General features: G+C 44.8%; 1 protein-coding gene across 3 annotated transcripts in view; it reads left to right on the forward strand.

The window, feature by feature from the left end:
* The window catches only part of GRIA1 (glutamate receptor, ionotropic, AMPA 1), a 120,993-nt gene that overhangs the window by 89,100 nt on the left and 11,964 nt on the right, over positions 1–19,929 (forward strand). For all 3 annotated transcript variants that reach the window (XM_010157518.1, XM_010157517.1, XM_010157519.1), the window contains 2 exons: positions 14,857–15,055; positions 15,614–15,861. In XM_010157518.1, coding sequence (XP_010155820.1) covers positions 14,857–15,055; positions 15,614–15,861 — 447 coding nt within the window. The remainder of the gene's footprint in view (positions 1–14,856; positions 15,056–15,613; positions 15,862–19,929) is intronic.

Consider the following 19,929-nt stretch of genomic DNA (forward strand, 5'->3'; position numbering starts at 1 on the left):
CGTTGTGGGCAGGTGAGGATCTGCTCTATTCCAATATATTTCCTGTATGGCTGCTTCTAAACTTATCACTACAATCTCTCAGCGTCTCCCCAGTGATGTATTAACCAACATAAATAGCTTCTGTTATACATCTGTTCTGCCGTTCTCTCCCCAGCAGAAAGGAGCAAGTGCAGGGGTGTATTTTGTTTTTGTAGAGATTTTGGTTTGTTTATTTCAGTTTTGTTTTGGGAAGGAGTAGGGGAAATTTGTCTGGAGGTTTGGGTTTGTTTTTTTTCAGAGCATGCTTGCTTTAAGTGCATATGCCATCACGTATTTATCGTTAAAAAAATGTAAGATCAAAACCGCAGACACTTCACTCAGCACAGTGGGTGGTGACATTTGCAGCACCTCCTTGCTCTTGTAAACGTGCGTTCCTCAGACTCAGACCAGTCCCCAGGGAACTCCAGTCCCACACAAAGATTTGCTTTTGAAGGCAAGGGACATCTTTTTTAAGGACAGTCTTACTAGCCAGAACTTTAATCAGGCATTTAAGTCTGCTGGTCACAACCTGCCAAGCACTTTAAAGTTACACCATGAATTTGATGACCTGCGGATGGCCAGGACAGATCAGAGCTATGGGTTATGTGCTCATAGCCTCTTCTCCTGAGGAGTGAGCCTGCGGGGCATGAGGTCTGCTGGTGTCCTTGAAACTCTGAAGCCTTCGTGTCCAGGTATTGACTGGATGAGCGTGACAAAGAGCAGGCAGTAAGCCGTCACGGAGAGTCCCAGCTGGAGCAGCTGCCAACCTGTGTTGTGCCTTTGGATGCTGCAACATGAACATGGGCAGGAAATCCATCCTCCCTAAGCCATAAACAGAATGGCTCGATTGTGGGTACATAGGTCCAACCGAGGGAGGCTGTGAGCTCTTGGACATTCCCCACTGGAGTGTGCGGTCCCTATTCTGCACCATCACTGACCAGTGGCCCCACCGGATGTGGTTCAGCCACTCCCACATGCACTGATTCGTCCTGGTGGAGGTGAGCTGGTCCCTGTAGTTGCCCTTAAAGTCTGTGCTTTCGAAGTACAGGCTGATGCAAAGCTGAAGGGGGGAGAAGCAACATTTTGGAGTGTGAGTAGTTTCATAGTAATGGGCAGAAATCAGTGAAGTCTGAAACGGGCCATAAACCATTCAGCTTTGCAAAGTGCCACCTTAACTTCAGAAAACAGTAGTGAAAAGGCAAAAGCATCCATTAAATGTGAAATACAGACCCAGAAAGGAGATTCTCAGAGCAGGCATCAGGGGTAATAAATATCTTGAAGCCAACAGCAAGACCCTGCAGCAAGAGAAATGTGAAGTAAATATGACTCACATTGTACCATTTTTAAGAAATGCAATTTGATAATTTCTCTTGAGAGCTTAAAATAACCCCAGTGTGTAGCATCTGTGAAGAGTGGGACCCCACCAATATCCAACACGCTTCTGCCATTCCCCGTACTGACCCCTGAGGAACGTCACTCATCGCTGGTCTCCCTTCAGACATGGAGACATTGACCACCACTCTCTGGATGTGACCATCCAGTCAATTCCTTATCCACTGAGTGGTCCCTGTGTCAAAACTGTGCCTCCCCAATTTAGAGACAAGGGTGTCATGTAGGACACCTTATTCTTCTATTTTTTGTATCACAATATGGTTTGCTTCATATCACCAGTGCAGGGTGCAGTGGCACGTGCCAAGCAGTGACCCCTTGGCTGGGGGAGGGGGGATGTCCTACTAGGGGAGGTTTGCCCGCAGAGAAGATGAATGAATACACCCCAGGGTGGGAAGGAGAGATATAAATGCGGGCTGCTATCCAATCAATAGATAGGATCTAATATTTATAGGCATATTCTGGACATCGTTATTTTTTTGGTGACATGGAAACACTGCGCTCTGGCTGATCTATACAGCATGCAGCCGTGTTCGTATTTCACTGCACTCCTTTGCAGGCTTTCTGTTGCACTCAGTCGTAGCGGTTTGTCTCTGGAAGAGCAAGCACGGTATTTATCACGTACCTGTAATTAATGCTGAACATTTTCTTCTGCTGGTTTTCCTGGATATTTACATTTCTTTTTAGATCAGTTGGAAAAATCACAGGAGACTTCAGCCATAGAGCTGGTGGAAATAACAGCAAAATTGCTCCACATGTTGTTGAGGAGTTGTTTTTTGGTTGGTTTTTTTGGTTGGGTTTTTTTTTTTCCTAAACTAGCCTCTAGAGATTTTGAAAAATAGCAGGACTTTTACATTTCGTCAAGATGTTCCTAGTACTGAAAGAATTTATCCGGTTTTAGACAAGATCTAAATCAGAAATTGGTTAGGACAAAAATTTTCTTTTTTTTAGTGAGAGGTTTGATTTGGGTTGTTTCAAGGAAATTATTTCTGTTCCTTTGTTAACTTACTTATTTTGCAGGGCACTTACTTATTTTGCTAAAAATTTAGAATTAGGGAAATTAGAACCAGCTGCATTTAGCAATTGAAAGGATTTTAATTCCTTCCTGAAATGAAGGCTGAGGCTTGGTGTTTATTTGGCAGCTCTGCTTGGGTAACTGGTTTAAACTGAAAGTGCGGAGATTTAGATTGGACATCAGGAAGAAATTCTTCCCGGAGAGGGTGGGGAGGCACTGGAGCAGGTTGCCCAAAGAAGCTGTGGATGCCCCATCCCTGGAAGTGTCCAAGGCCAGGCTGGATGAGGCTTGGAGCAACCTGGTCTAGTGCAAGGTGTCCCTGCCCATGGCAGGGGGGTTGGAACTGGATGGTCTTTAAGGTCCCTTCCAACCCAAACCATTCCATGATTCTATGGTTTCAGTAGGCATCTGCCTGTCCTTTGGGCCTGATGCAGAGCTGTGGTGCCATCCTTGCGGTACCCGTTACAACCATAAACTGGACTTGTCCTGGTGAGTCCCTGGAGAGCCGTGCCAGCTCTCCCAAGGGCAGTGAGGAAAGATTTGTGCCTTTTTTTCCCTCACACTGTTTGCACAGGAAGGTCTGTGGGTGATGGAGTGGAGCATGCTGGCAGGGCTTGTTCCTGCAGACCACGTTGCTGACTGTCAGTTGGATTCACTGTGCAGTCCCGAGGCAAAGGGCATGTTTTTGCAATGAGGGAAGAAGCACTTTGTCATTTTCTTGGGGAGCACATACAACCTGGAGCTCCTGCTGGGGATATCCTGGGGACAAGGCAGCCAAGCCAGGCTGGGAGCAAGGATGGCTCAGCATCCCCACTCCTTCTCCAATACAGGGTGAATCTGGAAGGCTTGGAGGCTTGTCCAGGGGGACAAAATTCAGGATCATTTATTTTTGGCAGCTTGCTTGAACTGTTGAGCTGAGGTTGGTCTTTAAGAATGAAAGTGGGAAAAAAAAAAATAGGTTTTTAATTTCTGGAAAATTCTTCTTTGCTTTTAAAAATGTACCAAATGATTTTGTAATTATCTCTACCTGGCAGAGTTAATTATGTCCAGGGAGAGGAAATTCAGGTCATAGGGTAACAGCAGTACTTGCAAATCACCAGGAACTGATGACCACACTTATTTCTGAAATGCACTTAACCAGAGAAAGTGACTCACCAGAGGAGCAGCTTGACAAATTGCACAATATCCAACTGAACAGTCCCCTTTGGAGTTTGTGCACTTCCATGGCAACCAAAATGTGGCAGCCAGGGGAAAATGGAAATTCTTTTAAAATAGTCATCCTTGCCATCCGCTTTTTCATTTGGAAAAATGCTGAAGGATACAGAGGATTCAAAAGAAGGAAATAACCAGCTGAGAGAATATTGTTGGGAAAATGCAATTTCATCTGTAAAGGAAAAATGAGTCTTTTGAATTTCCATGCTCTGCCATCTGAAAATTTTGAAATGCTGCAGAAGTAATGAATGTTTCCTCCATTGATGTGTAAGACGCTTCCTCAGAATGGTTTCCCTATCAGGCATATCTAGTCATTCTCCCACAGCTCTGACTTCAGGCCTTTGCCATTGAGGTTGCTGCAGGGACAGCAAGAAATTTGCTGAAAGTCCCCCCATTGAGTGACAGATTTACTAATCGTTCCACCAGCTCTGCTTAAAATAAGAAGTCAAACACTTGATCCAAAATCAGGTTTCTTAAGCTAAAAATATATTTGCATTCTCTTTCTTCAGCACTAAATGAATGTTTCTCATGTTGTTGATTGAAAACAAAGTTAAAAATAGGAGGGGGGAGAGTGCATTGCCCAGTTTTTTAATCTATTGGGAAGTTTTATTAGGGCGTCTCTGAGATGCAGATGGCAGGTGCTGCTTGTGTTTCCAATGCTGTGCACTGGTTCGGATTTGTGGGTGGCACTGAGATTTGCAGGGGTGGCTCAGATTGATAGCCGTCTCCATGACTCCAGCAGAAGACCCTCTGAGGCTCCAGGGACCCCCGATTACGCTGGGCTCCAACCTGTCAATTGTCAATCAGTAAGAGAAACACACTTTCTCTTTTCATTTTCTTCCCCCTGGATAACCTGTTATCCCTGAGCAGTTGGCTCAGCTGGGGTCTGACATCGCCCGAGCTGCAGTCAGGACTGCACATGGCTGTGTCTTCCTAATAGCTAGGTGTGTTTTTGCCAAAGAATAAGGGTTGTGAGGAGCTGAATGACCTCCATCTCCCCAAAGTGGTGTCCTCTGCAAGGCTGCCTGTCACACTCTGCTTTTATGTTGGCACTCCAGAAAAATAGTGTAGCTAAGATGGGAAGCCCTGCGCAAGTTTTCACAGGGAAGCCCTGCTTAAATAACTCTTCCATATGCTGTGCATCACTTGTATCGGCACTAAGAGATCATGTGTGCACGGTCTGAATACACAGTTGAATGAGCATTGAACAGTTCAGATTGTGGTGGCTCACAACACACAGAGCATCCGCAGGTGCACTTCCCTGGTTTAATCCCCAGAGCCAGCCAAAACCTCATGGCCTTCCTCTGTGAGGCTCAGAGTCCTTATCCCACTGGAGTTGGGGATTTAGTGTACCTATTCTGCTTTTGTCCCAGATTTCATCCCAACTGCTTGTTGTGGTAACTGGCGAAGCACCATGCCCCCTTTTCACGAGAAGTTCAACAAGCAGCATCCATTGTAACACCCCAAAACAGTGAGCAGGCGCAGGCAGATTTAATTAAATACGACAGAGGGGCTAGGTTGTTGACTGTGAAAGGCTTGATGAAGCTGAGTAATCGGGAAAAGCAAAATGTGGGTCATGCTAAGGAATAGGGACAAAAGCCTTGCTGTGCTTGAACAGGATCTGGGTGGAGTGGGAGGAGGCAGAGCATGGAGTCACCTCCAAAGTCCTCCATGATGGTGTCTTGGTCTTCCTTCCATTTTCACTTGGATCGAAGTTGCTTAGTGACAGCTAAGGGTCACCTGCTTCATATCATCAAGTGGCAGCAAAGGGCATACAGCTCGTGCACACATCCCTTTCCTCAAGCAGCAGTGTACTTTATGGTATCCAATCTATTTAATAAAATTATCCAGTAATTCTGATTAATGCCTAGCCAAAAGAGTTGCTGCTTACCCTTAGATCCAAAGGCTAAGCAGCAATAATCCAATCATGGTAATCATAACTTACTACTTTGATCTTCAGATAAAAGAGCCTATAGAAGTGCAGAAGTGTTACATCACTGTTAGTTGGACAACTTCAAAGCACGTTATATACACTAACGAATTCTCCCAGCACAGTCTGATAAGAAGCAATAGGAGGCAAATGTGGGAACAGAGGAGTAGAGGGAAGAGGGGAGAAGGTGAGTTCCTCGTGTGGTGAAAGGGAGAAGCAGTAAAAATAAGTACCTGTACACTGTGGATAGGTGTGAGATGTGAAGAAAGGACTAGAAGGGCCCAGCTGGGGGAGTCAAGGGCACAAATGCTCTCCCATAAGAGGAATTTTCTTTTCTTTCTTATTTCTTGAAGCTCTCCATAAGAAGCAAGATGGCAAACAGGGGCAGGGGGGAGCTTTTCATGTCAGCAGTGCTTCCAAAGCCTTCAAAAATTTAAAAAAAAAAAAAAAATCACCAAATGGATCTTAGAAGGTGAAATAGGGGCAGGAGAAACACTGAACATGTTTTCCCTTCACGGTTTGGGAGTTTTAATGCTAAAAGACAGGCACTCTTGTGCACATAAAGCTCTTCTGAAAAACACTCGCTGGGGAGAGCAGATTCATTCCTCCCTTCTACAAGGGATACAGTATGCCCTTGTAGAAAAAAAAAAAGCTCAAAAGTGAAAATAGAGAAAATGTAATTTGTACGGTCTTGGTGAGGGATCACATTTTAAATTAGAAATGAGAGCAAAAAGGAAGGGAATATTTGCAAATATATTGCTCAGAGTGAAAATCTTTCAGTGCAGAAAGTACTCTTGTCCCAGAAAAGGCCTTTCTCTTGTCAGACAGGGAAATCTGACAATAGACAGACAAAATACCAGAGCAAAAATAACCGAGGCAAGGCATCCTGGCTGAGGTCTGAACTAGATTATTGTAACATTGCCCAGAAGTCTCAGAAATGGAGCTCTAAATTGTGAGCATATGTACATGGCTAAAGAGGATCTTGGAAAAATGAAGAACTGGTAGCTTAAAATCCAAAATATATTAAATCTTTGGGGAAAAAAAACACCTCTTTCATCAAGCAGACTTTGAAGAAAAGGCTGAGGGAGAGTATATGAAATCTAGCAACACAGCAAAGGACTTCAGCACAATAGGCTGTTGTTTAAAAAGAAGGATGAGTGCGCTTAAATTTGGGGCCACCTGAGGTTGAGGAAGTTCCTGAGTAATGAATCTCCTGGGGCCCTCCAGCGAGTGCTCCTGACAAAAATGTTATTCTTGTCACCTTGTGAGTTTTTCTCAGCAAAGCGAACAAATGTCACCGAAGTGAGAAAAATACATGGAGAGCCTTTTTTACAGGAAATTTTTTGCTCAAAGGCATGGTGAGAGCTGGGTTTTTTTCCTTGTAGCAAGAGCTGGCAAAACTGAGGAATGAGTTTGCCTTTCACCAGAGCTGCTGAGCAGCCTGAAGTGACCACGTGTTTCTCAGCAAACCTCTCTCTAAACACTCAACTTCAACTACCCTTGTTTCCCACACGGAGAGGCACTGCGCCGGTACTTCAGAGGATGACAATGGATTCCTTTGGATCGAACTGTTCTGCCTTTCAACCACACTCTTATTATTTCTTAGGTTTCCACCTCATCCCTCTATTCTAACCCTTTCTTTACAATTTTTATTTAGCAGCCCTCTGGAAGGGTTGGGTGTATTATCCTGCAGCCCTCTGGAAGGGTTGGGTGTATTATCCTGCAGCCCTCTGGAAGGGTTGGGTGTATTATCCTGCAGCCGTAGGGAGAAGTGTCTCATCTCAGCAGCCAGTTCTGACTACTCAGGGATTGTGGCTCCCTCAAGTGAAGGACAAACCCCAGTTCTGCTCTGTAACAGCCTTTTTGTACTGTGGGTAGTATACGGGTTCTGCTGAAGTTTAGGGGGGTTCATTGCCCGTGTCAGTCCCTACCTGCTTGGCATCTCGTGCTCCTAACGCCATACGTGGTTATGAGCAGGTGCGTTGGGTTGGTTGCGTGTCAGCAGGCTCCATTTGATTCCCGCTGAAGACCACAGGAGAGCACAACCTGCAGGCTGCTATTAAGTTCATAAATTACTCCCTGCTTAGCTGGGCCCATTTGATGCTGCCTCTGCCTGCTGGGTTTGAGTGCCTCGAGAAGGGGAATTGGGCAAAGCAGCAGCCCAGAGGTAAATTCCATCTGGTGACCAATGCTTCAGGCTACCCACCCCGGTAAAGTTCATAACTGAGATTCATCCCCTTCTCCCACAGCTGGAAACTGAATTAGAGAGATTAAGTAAGCTACCTCGGATCCCATAAAGTGACAGAGCTTCCCAAAGAACTAAAAAGAACTGCTCCTGGATGCTAGTCCTCTGCTTGGATCGTTAGGTACCTCTTGCCTGTCAAAATGCTAAGTGAATGTCTTGAAAACAGCACGTAGCTGCTCCGTGTAGTCATGCTTATACTTAGCACTGCAGCAATCCAAGCTCCAATGACTGGAGAACCACAAGTGGCATGATGCATTTCTGACTAAGCAGGAAAACTCATTTTAGAAAGCGGTTTTGCCCATTAAAGGGAAATGGATGAAAAATGTACCAGCATATTCTGCAAAAGAAGAGATGAAATGGTAGGAGAGGGACCATATACCGCTGTCCGGGGCCATTAACTTAGGTAGAAAGAATCAGTAAGTAAACTGTGACTCTTATAATTAAAGCCTCACAGTTACACATCCTCCCGTTGAACCTGGGAGATTCTGCATATTTGCAGACAATATGTTCAGTCATTGCAATATTTACACAGCATGTGACCCCAAATCCCCTTCGCAAAAGGACTTCTGCTGGGATTCTGCAATCCATAGTGCCTCCTTCCAGCATGCTGGCTTTGGGGGTTGGATAAGCTGGCATGGTTTGCCTGAAAACATGAGGAAGAGATCTCCAGCCCATACACAAATGTTAAGAAGCTCTCAAACTTTTTCCTTCTTTTTTCAGAAAAAAAATTAAAAAAAAGAAAAGCAGGAGAGAGCCAGCATGGGACTCCTAGTACCTGTGCACCCTCAGCTTTCTTACCCTGTCTCACTGGTTAATGTTACCCACAGGGAATCAAAATACACAGCTGTACCTCTGCAGAAAAGTAGCGAGGGGAGCTGAAGGAGGAATTTGTACCATTGGGAGAGGAAATGAGAATGTTGGTGGGAAACAGTCCTGCTCCTGCATTTGCAAGGGCTCTCTTGACGCTCCTTGTTAAAGCCCAGCACTGCAGTTGGGACTCCAGATTCTTGTACCAGGTAGGATTCAGTAATAAATAAATGCAAACTAACAGTGGCAAGAAAAGTAATAATACAGGGTGGACAGAGGAACATGCATTATAATCACCCCAGTTTCATGACAGCTGGTAGCTCATTCAAAACTATCCATGGCATAGCAGAGCGTAAGGGAAGAGTTTTACAGCGTGTGCGCAGTGCATGCACCCAGAGCTGTTCCCAGCTCGTCATCCCATGCTAAGTTTGTTCCTCTATTTATGCCTATTCATTGACTTTTCAAGTAAATCCGGGGTTCTTGTCAGGGTCGGAGATAAAATGGTGACACCAATCATGCCAGATGTCCTGTGACATATAGAAAAAGCAAAGCTCCTTTGCATTGACAGAGTTCAATACTGAAAATTTGTTTAAAATGAGGGAAAAAATGAAGCAAAATGTTTGCAGCTAATCCACTACCACGTAAATCTTCTGATAGATCCATGAAATTATCTCGAGTCAGTATCAAATTAGCAGATGAGAGTCAGAGATCAGAGGATCTGAGTGGGTAGAAGACCAGGAGTGGATTTGACCCACAATCAGTAGAACAAGCATAGAAGAGCTTTTCTTTCAACAGTTTTGCATAAATTAATTCAGTGACAAATATGTCAGTTGACTAAGTGAGCCTTTATTAGAATTGAATTTAACAGCAAATCTGGGAAATCCTCCCAAAGCAACTATGGCTTTAGAATCCCAGATTTGCGCTTCTAATTAAAACACTGTCAGTTTAGGTGTAATTCTCCATAAGAAATGGATTTGAGGAGGGGGAAGGGAGAAGTAGGAGAGAGCTGAGATGCTGCTTGAACAATTCCCACTGTGGTTTACTTTGTATATTTTCCGATGAGCTTGTTAATGTTTTTCACACAAATGTATGATGCTCTTCTAATAAGACAGCAAAGCAGAAGCAAACTCCTGTCAGCTTTTCCCATCTTTCCTATCCCTTATCATAAGGGATAAGATCAAAGAGCAAATTGTTTGATCAAGGTTTGTGTTTTGTTTTAAGAAATAAGAGATTATAACTGCATGATTTTCTTTTTTCTGTGAAGGATCCATCAATGCTAGGGATAGGACACTAAAAAAAAAATCACTTCATGGGAACAAAGGGAACTCACAATTCTTTTCTGTGTTTTGCTAGAAAGATGCGGTTTCTTTTGCAAGGAAAGGTAAAAAAAAAAAAGTCAACTAAGTGAGAAAATCAAAATTATTAATTTCAGCTTGGTCATCTGCCTTTTTTCCATTAGACATATATAAATAACACTTTCCAGAATTATCTTTTATATTATACATGTGGTAGGTAAGGGTTTAATGTATTACAAAAGCTGAAAGTTACTTATAACGAGAAAGCAGAAACACAGTTGTTTACCCTGTTAAAATTATACCTTTTAGTCTTTCAGAAATTAAACTTTAAGTAACAGAAAAATATGGATGGACCCAAACCAACCATTTTTGAACTTTTAAAGGATATTTGTGACCGTCATCCCCTCATTCTTATTGAGAATATTAGGTTTTTATTTGTAATTTCAGAATTTTCCACGGTGCTGAAATCCTGGTTCGCAGCCAGCTATAATTACAAGCAGGTTGTGCACCGTGGATGATGAGGGCAGATTATTTACTACTTACTCCTGCAAGGGTAATGTTGGAAAGGAGCGCCCCCTTCTTGCTACTGTTGTGTGGGGCACAGGCAGGACCCCAAGTCAGGGAGAGGATTGGGCGGGTGATTTTATTCAGCACAGGCAGGGCTAGAGAAGAAATGAAGAGATCTTGGATTGTCTAAGAAAGACGACTGTAGGTACAGAAGGAATAATATAGGTTGAAAAAAGTACAATTTAATCTGGCTATTTCATCCTTTTCCACATTAGCCATTCATTAAAGCCTCTTTCACTGTTATCCTTGCTTATTTTATTCTGATTTTTTTTTTAGATCCTGCTATTCACAAGTATTACTATGGTAATGTACGTGAATAAATCCAGAGGTCAAACAGGCAGATGCAAACCTCCGAACCTTAGCGTATCTTTAAAGTACGAACCAGTGTGCTCCATCTCACCTTAGCTCTGCAGAGGATTGAGTCACTAGCTCTTTTCCACACAGCAGAGAGCTGATTGCCTTCATGCTATGCTCGAATGGGTATGGGGACATGTAAATTCTCCATGCAAGAGGATTGAAACCCCACACTGCCCATTAGGGAAGAGAAATGAACTTTGCTAGGGCTTGAGCTGCAGAACATTTGTTAGTCAAGTGGAAGGTCATTTTCTGTTATCTAGCTGTGGAGTGAGATTTTCAAAACCTCAAAGTGACTTAAAAGTACAAGGTTTATCTACTCCTCTGTGACTGCTTTTACCAGAGCATAAACATAACTCTAAGTCCCGCTGGCTTTCCGCCAGGCTTTTACCTCCCAAGTATTGCAGTCACTTCTAGAAAAGGGGCATTATCTCCTAAATTACAAAGGCACTTTTGCAAATGTGTCCCGTGATGGTAGCACTGCTGCTCTCCTGCTTGGTCTACAGAAGTAACAGAACAAGGATGTAATGGATATTGTCTTTCCAACCACTTACTGCTGGTAAGCATTGGCTCAAAATCTAAACCGGCAACATGGTTATTCAAAGAAATCCAACTCATCCTGTTTAACCTGTGTTCACTGCTATTGAGCGGTATGCGTGGGATAGCATCTGCTTGGGTGGTGTTTCATCATGAATATTATATTTTTCATTGTATCTCACTGGCCGCCAAGAGCCTTCACTGGCCAGCAGTCCCGTGTTGCACAACCCCGGAGCGAAAGGACGATGCCCTGTAGAGTCTGTACGCTGCGTGTTTTCTCTGCTGTGTGTTCATAGCGGCTCAGATTCCCAGCTCCTAGCTCCATGTCAGCCTAGCAATGAGGGCAAACATTGCCTGTTAGCAGTGCCTGCGACAGAACGTCATCCGCATGAAGCCCTGTGGGCAGTCATAGCAAGCTGTTTAGCTCCTCTCCTTTCCTCCGCTGTCTGTGAGAGCGCTCACCTCCTCCGGCAGCTCCTGTGATGAGGGAAATGACCAGCACCAGCAGTAGACACAGCCCGGATGAGACTGGTGCACCATACAGGTGTGCATCCTGCCCTGCCTGGCTCCCGTGGGAAAGAAGCTACTGCTCCCTCTCCCTCTTTCCTCTTGTTACCTCCCAGGCTCCGTACCCCACGGTTACTTCTCATGCTGTCAGCGCCAGGTGCGGAGCTGGGAAGCGTAAGACATCTGCAGCTGACAGCAGGCAGCCCCCGTGGGATATGCCAGTAATGAATATCACCAGCATGTTGAGGGTCTACAGGCAGGAATCCGACCAACTGCCGTTGAAGGGATTGAAACAAGTTGCAAAAATATCCTAGCTTCGTCAGGAAGGAAAGGCTGTATAATTTGCAGCTGGAGATGAATGTGAATATTTGCCATGCAAATGGATTTTTCCAGCTCAAAGTAGCCTTCATCAGGAGAGATTGTTGTATTTGACATTATCCGGTTACTTCTGTTTAATGCCTCTGTGCCTCTTCTGAGTGCTTCCTTCCCTGAGCACACATCACCCAGACTAATTGGAGACAGGTATTTTTTCCCTCTTCCCATCAATCTGAAGATATGTGAGCTGAATCCATAGCTGCCTCCCTCCCTGATCCCTCTCCAAATAAGAAACAAAAGGTAAAGTCCTTGGCACTGACAGATCCACAGGCTTTGTATTCTCCACAGATGGGAAGCACGATGGTCATGTTTATCTCACCTAACTTAGCTACTTAAAATTAGCTGCTTAGTCGAACCTAGTCATCCCAGTTCCTTTAAAATTCCACAAAGAGGGGATCTACAGAGGAAGCTCCTCCCAGCCTGAGATGGAGTGGATCATCCCTGGAGGTCCCTGCTCATCTCCAGAGGTTGTTTGATGAGTGTCTCTCTTAGAGAGGCAAAGATAGGGTAGAAGAACAGTGCCCATGTACTTGCCTTTCCCAGGGCATCCAGCACTCCCCCAGCAAACCTCTGATCCTCCTCTCTGGCTGGCAGTGATGAGAAGGCATAAAAGAAATAATCTGGGATGATGGACCGTTGACCTACTCAGCCATGTTGCTGCCGTTGCCGGCAAAGGAGGAGGTTTGCATAAGACACTGCAGGGTGGGGTAACCAGCACCTAGCTTATGGTTGGAAACCGTGCCTGAAAAAATCATCTGTGTCGTCGTATCTTTCTTGCTTTTTAAGCTGTGGATGGTTAAGAAAAGAATTTGTGAACTTCCTACAGTAACACCTTGGAGATGGATCCTGTAGATTTCCCTGAAAGACCTTGAAAGGTGGATCCTTCAGAGTCATTCACACAGCTGGGGTTTGTGGTGAGATGGACTTTGCTGCCCAGTGTCAGAAAAGCCCATGCAAGAAGAAAACAGAGGGGGCAGACACTCTGCTCCAAAATGAGGCCCCTGTGCAGAGGAACGTCATCTCTAACTGTAGGAATACTTCCAGTCACATCTGTGAATTAAGCTTGTCCCTTCTGTCACTGTAACCCCTCGGCAGTCCCGTTTCCTGCACTTTCTCTCTGCCCCAAGAGAGTTGTGGTGATCATTCTCCAGGAGCTGGGGGTTGACAGACCATATGGTGGGACGGGTCTGATTTTCACATAGTGAAACGCGAGCTTTCCGTTCTGCCCCGTGTGCTGCATGTGTGTGAGCTGTCACTGTGCCCGCTGTCTGCTGGAAGTGATCTCAGAGACTTGTGACTGAAGAGGTTTCAGGGTCGACTGACCTAAACAGGGAGATGAGGTGATGTCTGCGGGAGCAGCTCCCCTCCCCTCAGCAGCGTTTCAACCCCGACTGGATGAACTGGAAGGGTGTCACCTAGAAGAGTCATGAGCGGGTGGGCTGTGTGGGTTCAGTCTCCTTTCAGCTCTAATTCCAGTGATGAGCAGGGTGTGGGTTTTCCCACGATGAAGCATGCAGGTTGGTTTGTCAAGTCGTGTTCAACCACAGCAAACCGTAGCAGCTGGACCCAGGGCACGATGCAGACCCGGACATAGTGTGGCACATGAGCTGGAGCGGGATATCTCTGCTACCGCCTGATAAGCCGTATTTCTGCAGAGTGACTCAGGTCAGCAGAAAGGCAACGCTGAGACGTGGTCTCCCACCGAGAGACAAAGCGCTTCTCACGGGCAAGTCCTCCCTAGCCAGACTGTCTGCCTTCATAAAATAGCATTGTAAGTTCCTTCTGTCTGGGACAGTGCTCTGCATCTAGAAAAGGAGCATATAAATAATTTAGTCAGAATGTATGAATACTGACATCACTCTAAAATTATCCTCAGCTCTTAAAAATCATTTGAAAATATTTTAATATAAATTAAAGCCTGCTTGACTTATTTGCCTCTCTAGCTATCCAATGGTTAGAGATAATTGGCTATTTGATTGCAGCAAGTGCAGAATACTTAGATTTTAAGGCATTATTATGAACATCTTGTCTAACCATCTGCTGAATACAAAACAGAGAATGTCGGTATGCAAATTATTCATTAAGGCCATAGCTCCTCTCTGAGCTTCAATATGTCTTATAGGAAAACACAGAGTTTGGGGTTTTAAACTTCAGGGGATGGAGGGGCTGACCTAGTGATCCCAGCTGGTCTGTATATCTGGTCTGGCTCCATGCCGGGGCTCCTTCCCGTGCGGGTATATGCCCCGACACGGACCTCACCAGAGCTGCTCTTTGGGTGGGCATTGCCCTGCCCAGCTCTACCTTCCTGGTAGATGCCTTGTCTTATTACTTATGTTATTACATATTCTGAAAGGAATCGAAAATAAAAGCAAATTCAATCAGATTATTGCTGATTATTTTTCACTGTGAATTTTTTATCCCCCCTGTAATTACACTGACACCTTTAAAAGGAGGTTGAGAACTGAGACAGCCCTGTGGCTTCCCTGGAGGTGGCTGGAGAATGTGACTTTGGGTAAATGCTTTGGTAAATGATGGTCCTGCAAGAGCAAGCTGCACCTTCTGGACCTTCACATCCCTCCTGTCTGACTCTCCTCTCTGTGTCCAGGTCTCTCTCCGGCCGCATAGTCGGTGGCGTCTGGTGGTTCTTCACCTTGATCATCATATCCTCCTACACAGCTAACCTGGCTGCCTTCCTCACTGTGGAAAGGATGGTTTCTCCCATTGAGAGTGCAGAGGACTTGGCCAAGCAGACAGAAATTGCCTATGGAACCCTGGAAGCTGGCTCCACTAAAGAATTTTTCAGGGTAAAAAGGGAACTAATGCAAAGATTTTAATTAGCCTTTTGTTTGACAAGTGGTACGGGCCCATCCCCTCTCCTCCACAGCCCAGGTCTGCTTTTTAACTCTGGATTCTCTTTACCATGTTAAGACCTGCTGAGTCTGTCCTTAGACCAGCAAAAATCTAGTTTTCCATGTGCTGCTCGTAAGGCTGGCGGCATCTCCAGTACATGTGATGTTCTGCGATTATAAATACAAATATGGAATATCCATGTGCTTCCCCACATTACCGAGGCCTGAGAGGCTCCAAAAGAAACTATCTCCCAATTTCCAGCTTGATTTGCCTTTTCTTTGATAACCAAAATCACCTCCCACACACAAATATCTTCCCCTGAAAACGTCAGGGTGACAGAGTTGGTCTGAGCCCTAGCGCAAAAGCAGCAGGAGGTCATTAACATCCCACTACCCCTTTTGCTGCCTTTGGCCCATCCGATACGTGGGTATGTGTTCAGTCCAAGCTGGAAATCTCAGCTGGCACCCAAACTTCTGTTAACGCTTTTGTTGGGTTTCTGCTGTCCTACGCAGCGATCCAAAATAGCAGTGTTTGAGAAGATGTGGACGTACATGAAGTCAGCTGAGCCCTCCGTTTTTGTGAGGACGACGGAAGAGGGAATGATCCGGGTGAGGAAGTCAAAAGGGAAGTATGCCTACCTCTTGGAGTCCACGATGAATGAGTACATTGAGCAGCGTAAGCCCTGTGACACCATGAAGGTGGGAGGTAACTTGGACTCCAAAGGCTATGGCATTGCAACGCCAAAGGGGTCTGCGCTGAGGTAAGTAGCTTGGATTTGCTTTCTTTTGCCAAACCACCCAGCAAATCAATGTATGCACACAGTTCAATCTCCATTGCCATGTTAATCATGAAAGCTTGGGGCGAGGAGGTGCGGGAGGTGGAGGGAAAGGGATATGAAGACTCAGCGTGATGTGCAGGGAAGTAAAATGCCCAGCTCCCACTGAGCAGCAATGGGAATGTCTAATTATTCAAGCCCTGCATTTGGAAACTGGATCCTGGCTGATCCACTTGCTATGAATGTGTCTGCTGTATCAGGTGATGGCAGGGGGGCTGCTGTGGTGTAACCATTGGTTTCACAGACCATTACCCAGAGGGATGCTCATCCTGTGCCATGTGAGCTGCACAGCTTTGCAGAGTATGGTATTACCCTGGCTTGGATCCATGCTTGCAGAGGGAGTTCTCGTGGGGAAAGCATTTTGGTGTTTCCTAAAATTAAATGCTATTTGGAAGGGGTGTGAAGTCGGTTTTGAAAAAGCTCTGAAAAAGGTGTGCATTTTCATTCACTAAGTCAGTTCAGATCCTGGCAAGTGCCAAGTTCATGGCAAGTCCAAAGGGGCACAAATCCTGCATTTCTGAGCCCAGACCTGCAGCTGTCACATGTCTTTGACTACTGTTACGTGAAGTAGCTTCTGACACCTTCCTTTAAAAAGAAGAACCCTTCAAAAGTAGAGAGCCAGATCTGAGTTAGTAGCAAAGCGTGGGCCCTACACACAGCCATAATCCTGGACGTGAGCTGTCCCCCTGCAAAGTGCATCCTGCGAACTGACCCCGTCAGAGCAGCATTCCCACAAGCTGCAAACTGGGAGGGTCATCTGAGACACACCAGAGGTGTGGCAGCAGCCATGCAGGTTCCTCACATTACAGTTGTGAGGAATATCAGTCATAAGGTTTTAATGGGACTAGTAAATCCTCAGAAGCCACAGATTTAGGTAATCTGATCAATGGTCCAACTCATCTAATTAATAAATATATTTTGATCAAAATATTTTGACCAAAATCCCATATGTGGCCTTACACTTTCTTATTAACATAACCCAGTGCAGAGACATTTAATCCATTGCCTCTGGATTACTAGAAACCAGCTGAGCATTTGCTGATGCATTTGTCTGGTCACACAGCTCCTCAGCCAGATTCAGCTGAAAAAAATCAAACATGAATTAACTGGTAGTGGTCAAGACCCAAGGATTTTGATTGCTACATTTATTAAGTCAGCTTAAATTGGATTCAGCACTTCCCATATCAGTGATTGCTGGAGATATATCAAGAGAAGCTCATGAATGCAGTGCAGGTGGTCCAGAAGGAAATTCTTGCATCCAGTGTGGTTCAGGCTCTGAAATGACTTAGGACCCTCCAAATGAAGGTTGATATACTTTCACAGCTTTGAGATGATTTCTGTTGCACTCTCTCCAGTGTTTGTTTTCTGTCTTGCAAATATGGAAATTAGGATACAGGGCTGATTCTATTTATTTATTTATTTGAACATCAATCTTGTGTCCTAATTTTGATATTATAAAAACAAACAAACAGGAACATCCTACCTGTCTTGTAATTGTTGGCATGTGGAGGAGCCATCTATCATACTTCTTAGTAAACTAAACAACAAAAATTAAAATTTCATCAATCCTTTTAATTTTACAGTTCCAAACATCCCTCTGCCAGGCATGATTCCAGAAATTCCTAACATTTCTCTCTGTTTCCTCTTTTTCATCCCTGCTGCATGTAGAACAAATTTCTTATGGGCCTAATTGGAAAAGGAGGAATGCTTGATTTTCCATCCAATGGTGTTTCTTTGGAACAGTTGCTGTCAGTTTTTGTCCCATCATGTTTGTTGTGTTCCTGTGTTTTAATTGTTTGAATCTTACTAGTTCCCTACAGTCATCATGTAGTGTCTGTGTTCCCCTTGGGGTCCTGCACGTGAGAGGTTGCCCTGAGCACAGTGATGCTCATGAGGCGCCTGTACGGCATGGTCAGCCTGTCTCTCCTTCAGGCTTCATCTTCACTCACTTCCGCCCACAGAGTGAAAGCTCTGAGCCAGGTTTGGAGGTAGATGTGAGCCAGGCCTATCTCATATTGGGTGTATTTTAGAAGTTGGGCTGCCTTTTTTTGCCATGCCCTGTCCCTTTTGTAGCTAGACCGGTTTTCCTGCATTTAGGATATCTGATTAGGGAAGGATCCTAGAGAGATGCTAAATGAGAGTTCAATGTTGTTCTTCTCGCTTCTACATGGGAATATAATGCCAGGATATTACCACAGATGAATGAAAGCAAGGTTGGAAATCCAGAAATCATTGTACGTGTTGTAGAAGGTGCAAACATCCCTCACAGGCCATCAGTTATGTCTCTTGGTCTGCTAAAAGAGCTTGCTTCTTCCTCCTAGGTGAATCTGGCTTTGAATATCTTTTGGTCTCCAGGTGTTAAAATTCAATTGTGTTTAGGCATGGCTGAGAAATAATTGGAGGGCAGAAATTACACCTTTCAACACCAGCTAGTTCAAGGTGTGGTCCTGTTTCACATGAGATAGTCATGCACCTGCAAAACCCCTCCATTTACCTGGCAGGAAGTCTTTTTCCACTGTTGGGCGAGTGATCAAAAAGAGCGCAAAAAGCCAAATTATCCAAAATAGAGGAAAGAAAACCCAAGAAATACCATGTGTGTCTGGATTCAAGGTATAAGGATGTTTTTGAGATGAAGATCTGCAAGGGCAAGTTATTCAGAGCAGCCAGTCTGACAGCAAAGTTCCCTAAAATGCAGGTTGCTTTCTCTAGGGTCTACAAATAAACACATAATGTTCCCTGTAAAAAACCTACCTCCTATCAGGACCCCAGACCTCTCAGTCTTCCACCAAGTACTCTCAAGAGGAAGTACAGCTTGTTCTGTTTACTCCCTGTGAGCTGAAGAGAGGCAATTAACTGAAATGAAGCTTCCTAAGAAAGAGAACACATAACACTTAGCACATGGCCCCAAAAATCATATGGCTGATATTGTGCTCAGGGAAACTGCAATGCATTTACTCTCTTAACACCTTGTACCCACATAGATGCTGCAATGTATTCTGGCTCATTAGTTAACTAATCTTTTGCAGATGGTTCAGACATCAGATCGCTAATTAACCTGTATTCTGTGTTGGAAGACAGAAATAGTTATGATTTACTTAGTGTCAAGTTCTTTCCGGACCTGCACTCACATGCTTCCATTGGCTTTAAAGGCAACCAATGTTAGACTCTGACCACAATTCTGTTGAAGTAAAAAAAACATCTCCAAACCTACGTCTTTGCCTTCTCTTGGACTGGTAGCAAGTTTGACTGCATCCAGATTTTGCTGTTTGAAGATTATGCCTAAAGGGGTCACCCAGTCCTTGCAAAGTCTTCAGTGCTCGGATAGGATCCCAACAGGCAGAGCCTTCACAGGCTCGTGCAGGTCAGCACATCCATCCCTCTCTCTCACAGCCAGGATTTTTAGAATTGCAGTGTAAGGAAATAGCCCCCTTGGTAAGGATTTTTTGGTGTGGTACACAGTGGTATGTCCACAAATTCTCTGAGACGGGAGCTGCAAGCTCCTTGGCCTTTTCCAAGATCTGTTTCATTGATATTCAAGGTCTGCTGGTGGACAGCTCAGCCCTCCATCTCTTCCTTGCTTTTTTAAAGCCCTCCCACGTTTGTGTCTCACTGTGCTTAGCTTTTTTCCTCTTTTTTATGCAATGTCTACACCAGCATTGCACCTGATACCCCGCATCCAGAAACAAACTGTGCCCACGTGCAGAGCCTAGAAAACTCGCTGCTGCACATCCTGAGTCAAGCTGCTCCCTCAGATGTTTACCACTGAAATCAGTGAGCAGTGTGTGAACGTGTCTGAAGGCAGACTGTGGCACAGTTTGGGGTTTGCAGGCTATCCTAAATCCAGATCACTGGTGGTCTTTCCAAATGGTAAAGTCTGCTCAGCATCCAGACTCATGCAATGTTTTCCATGACTGGGGAGATGCAGCTGTGAAACATTGCAGCCATCCAAAAGTCCCAGGCCTTCTCGGGTGGGTACATTTTAATGGTGCTGCG

The sequence above is a fragment of the Eurypyga helias genome, unplaced genomic scaffold (genome assembly GCF_000690775.1).
Source record: "Eurypyga helias isolate BGI_N326 unplaced genomic scaffold, ASM69077v1 scaffold8398, whole genome shotgun sequence".
NCBI lineage: Eukaryota > Metazoa > Chordata > Aves > Eurypygiformes > Eurypygidae > Eurypyga > Eurypyga helias.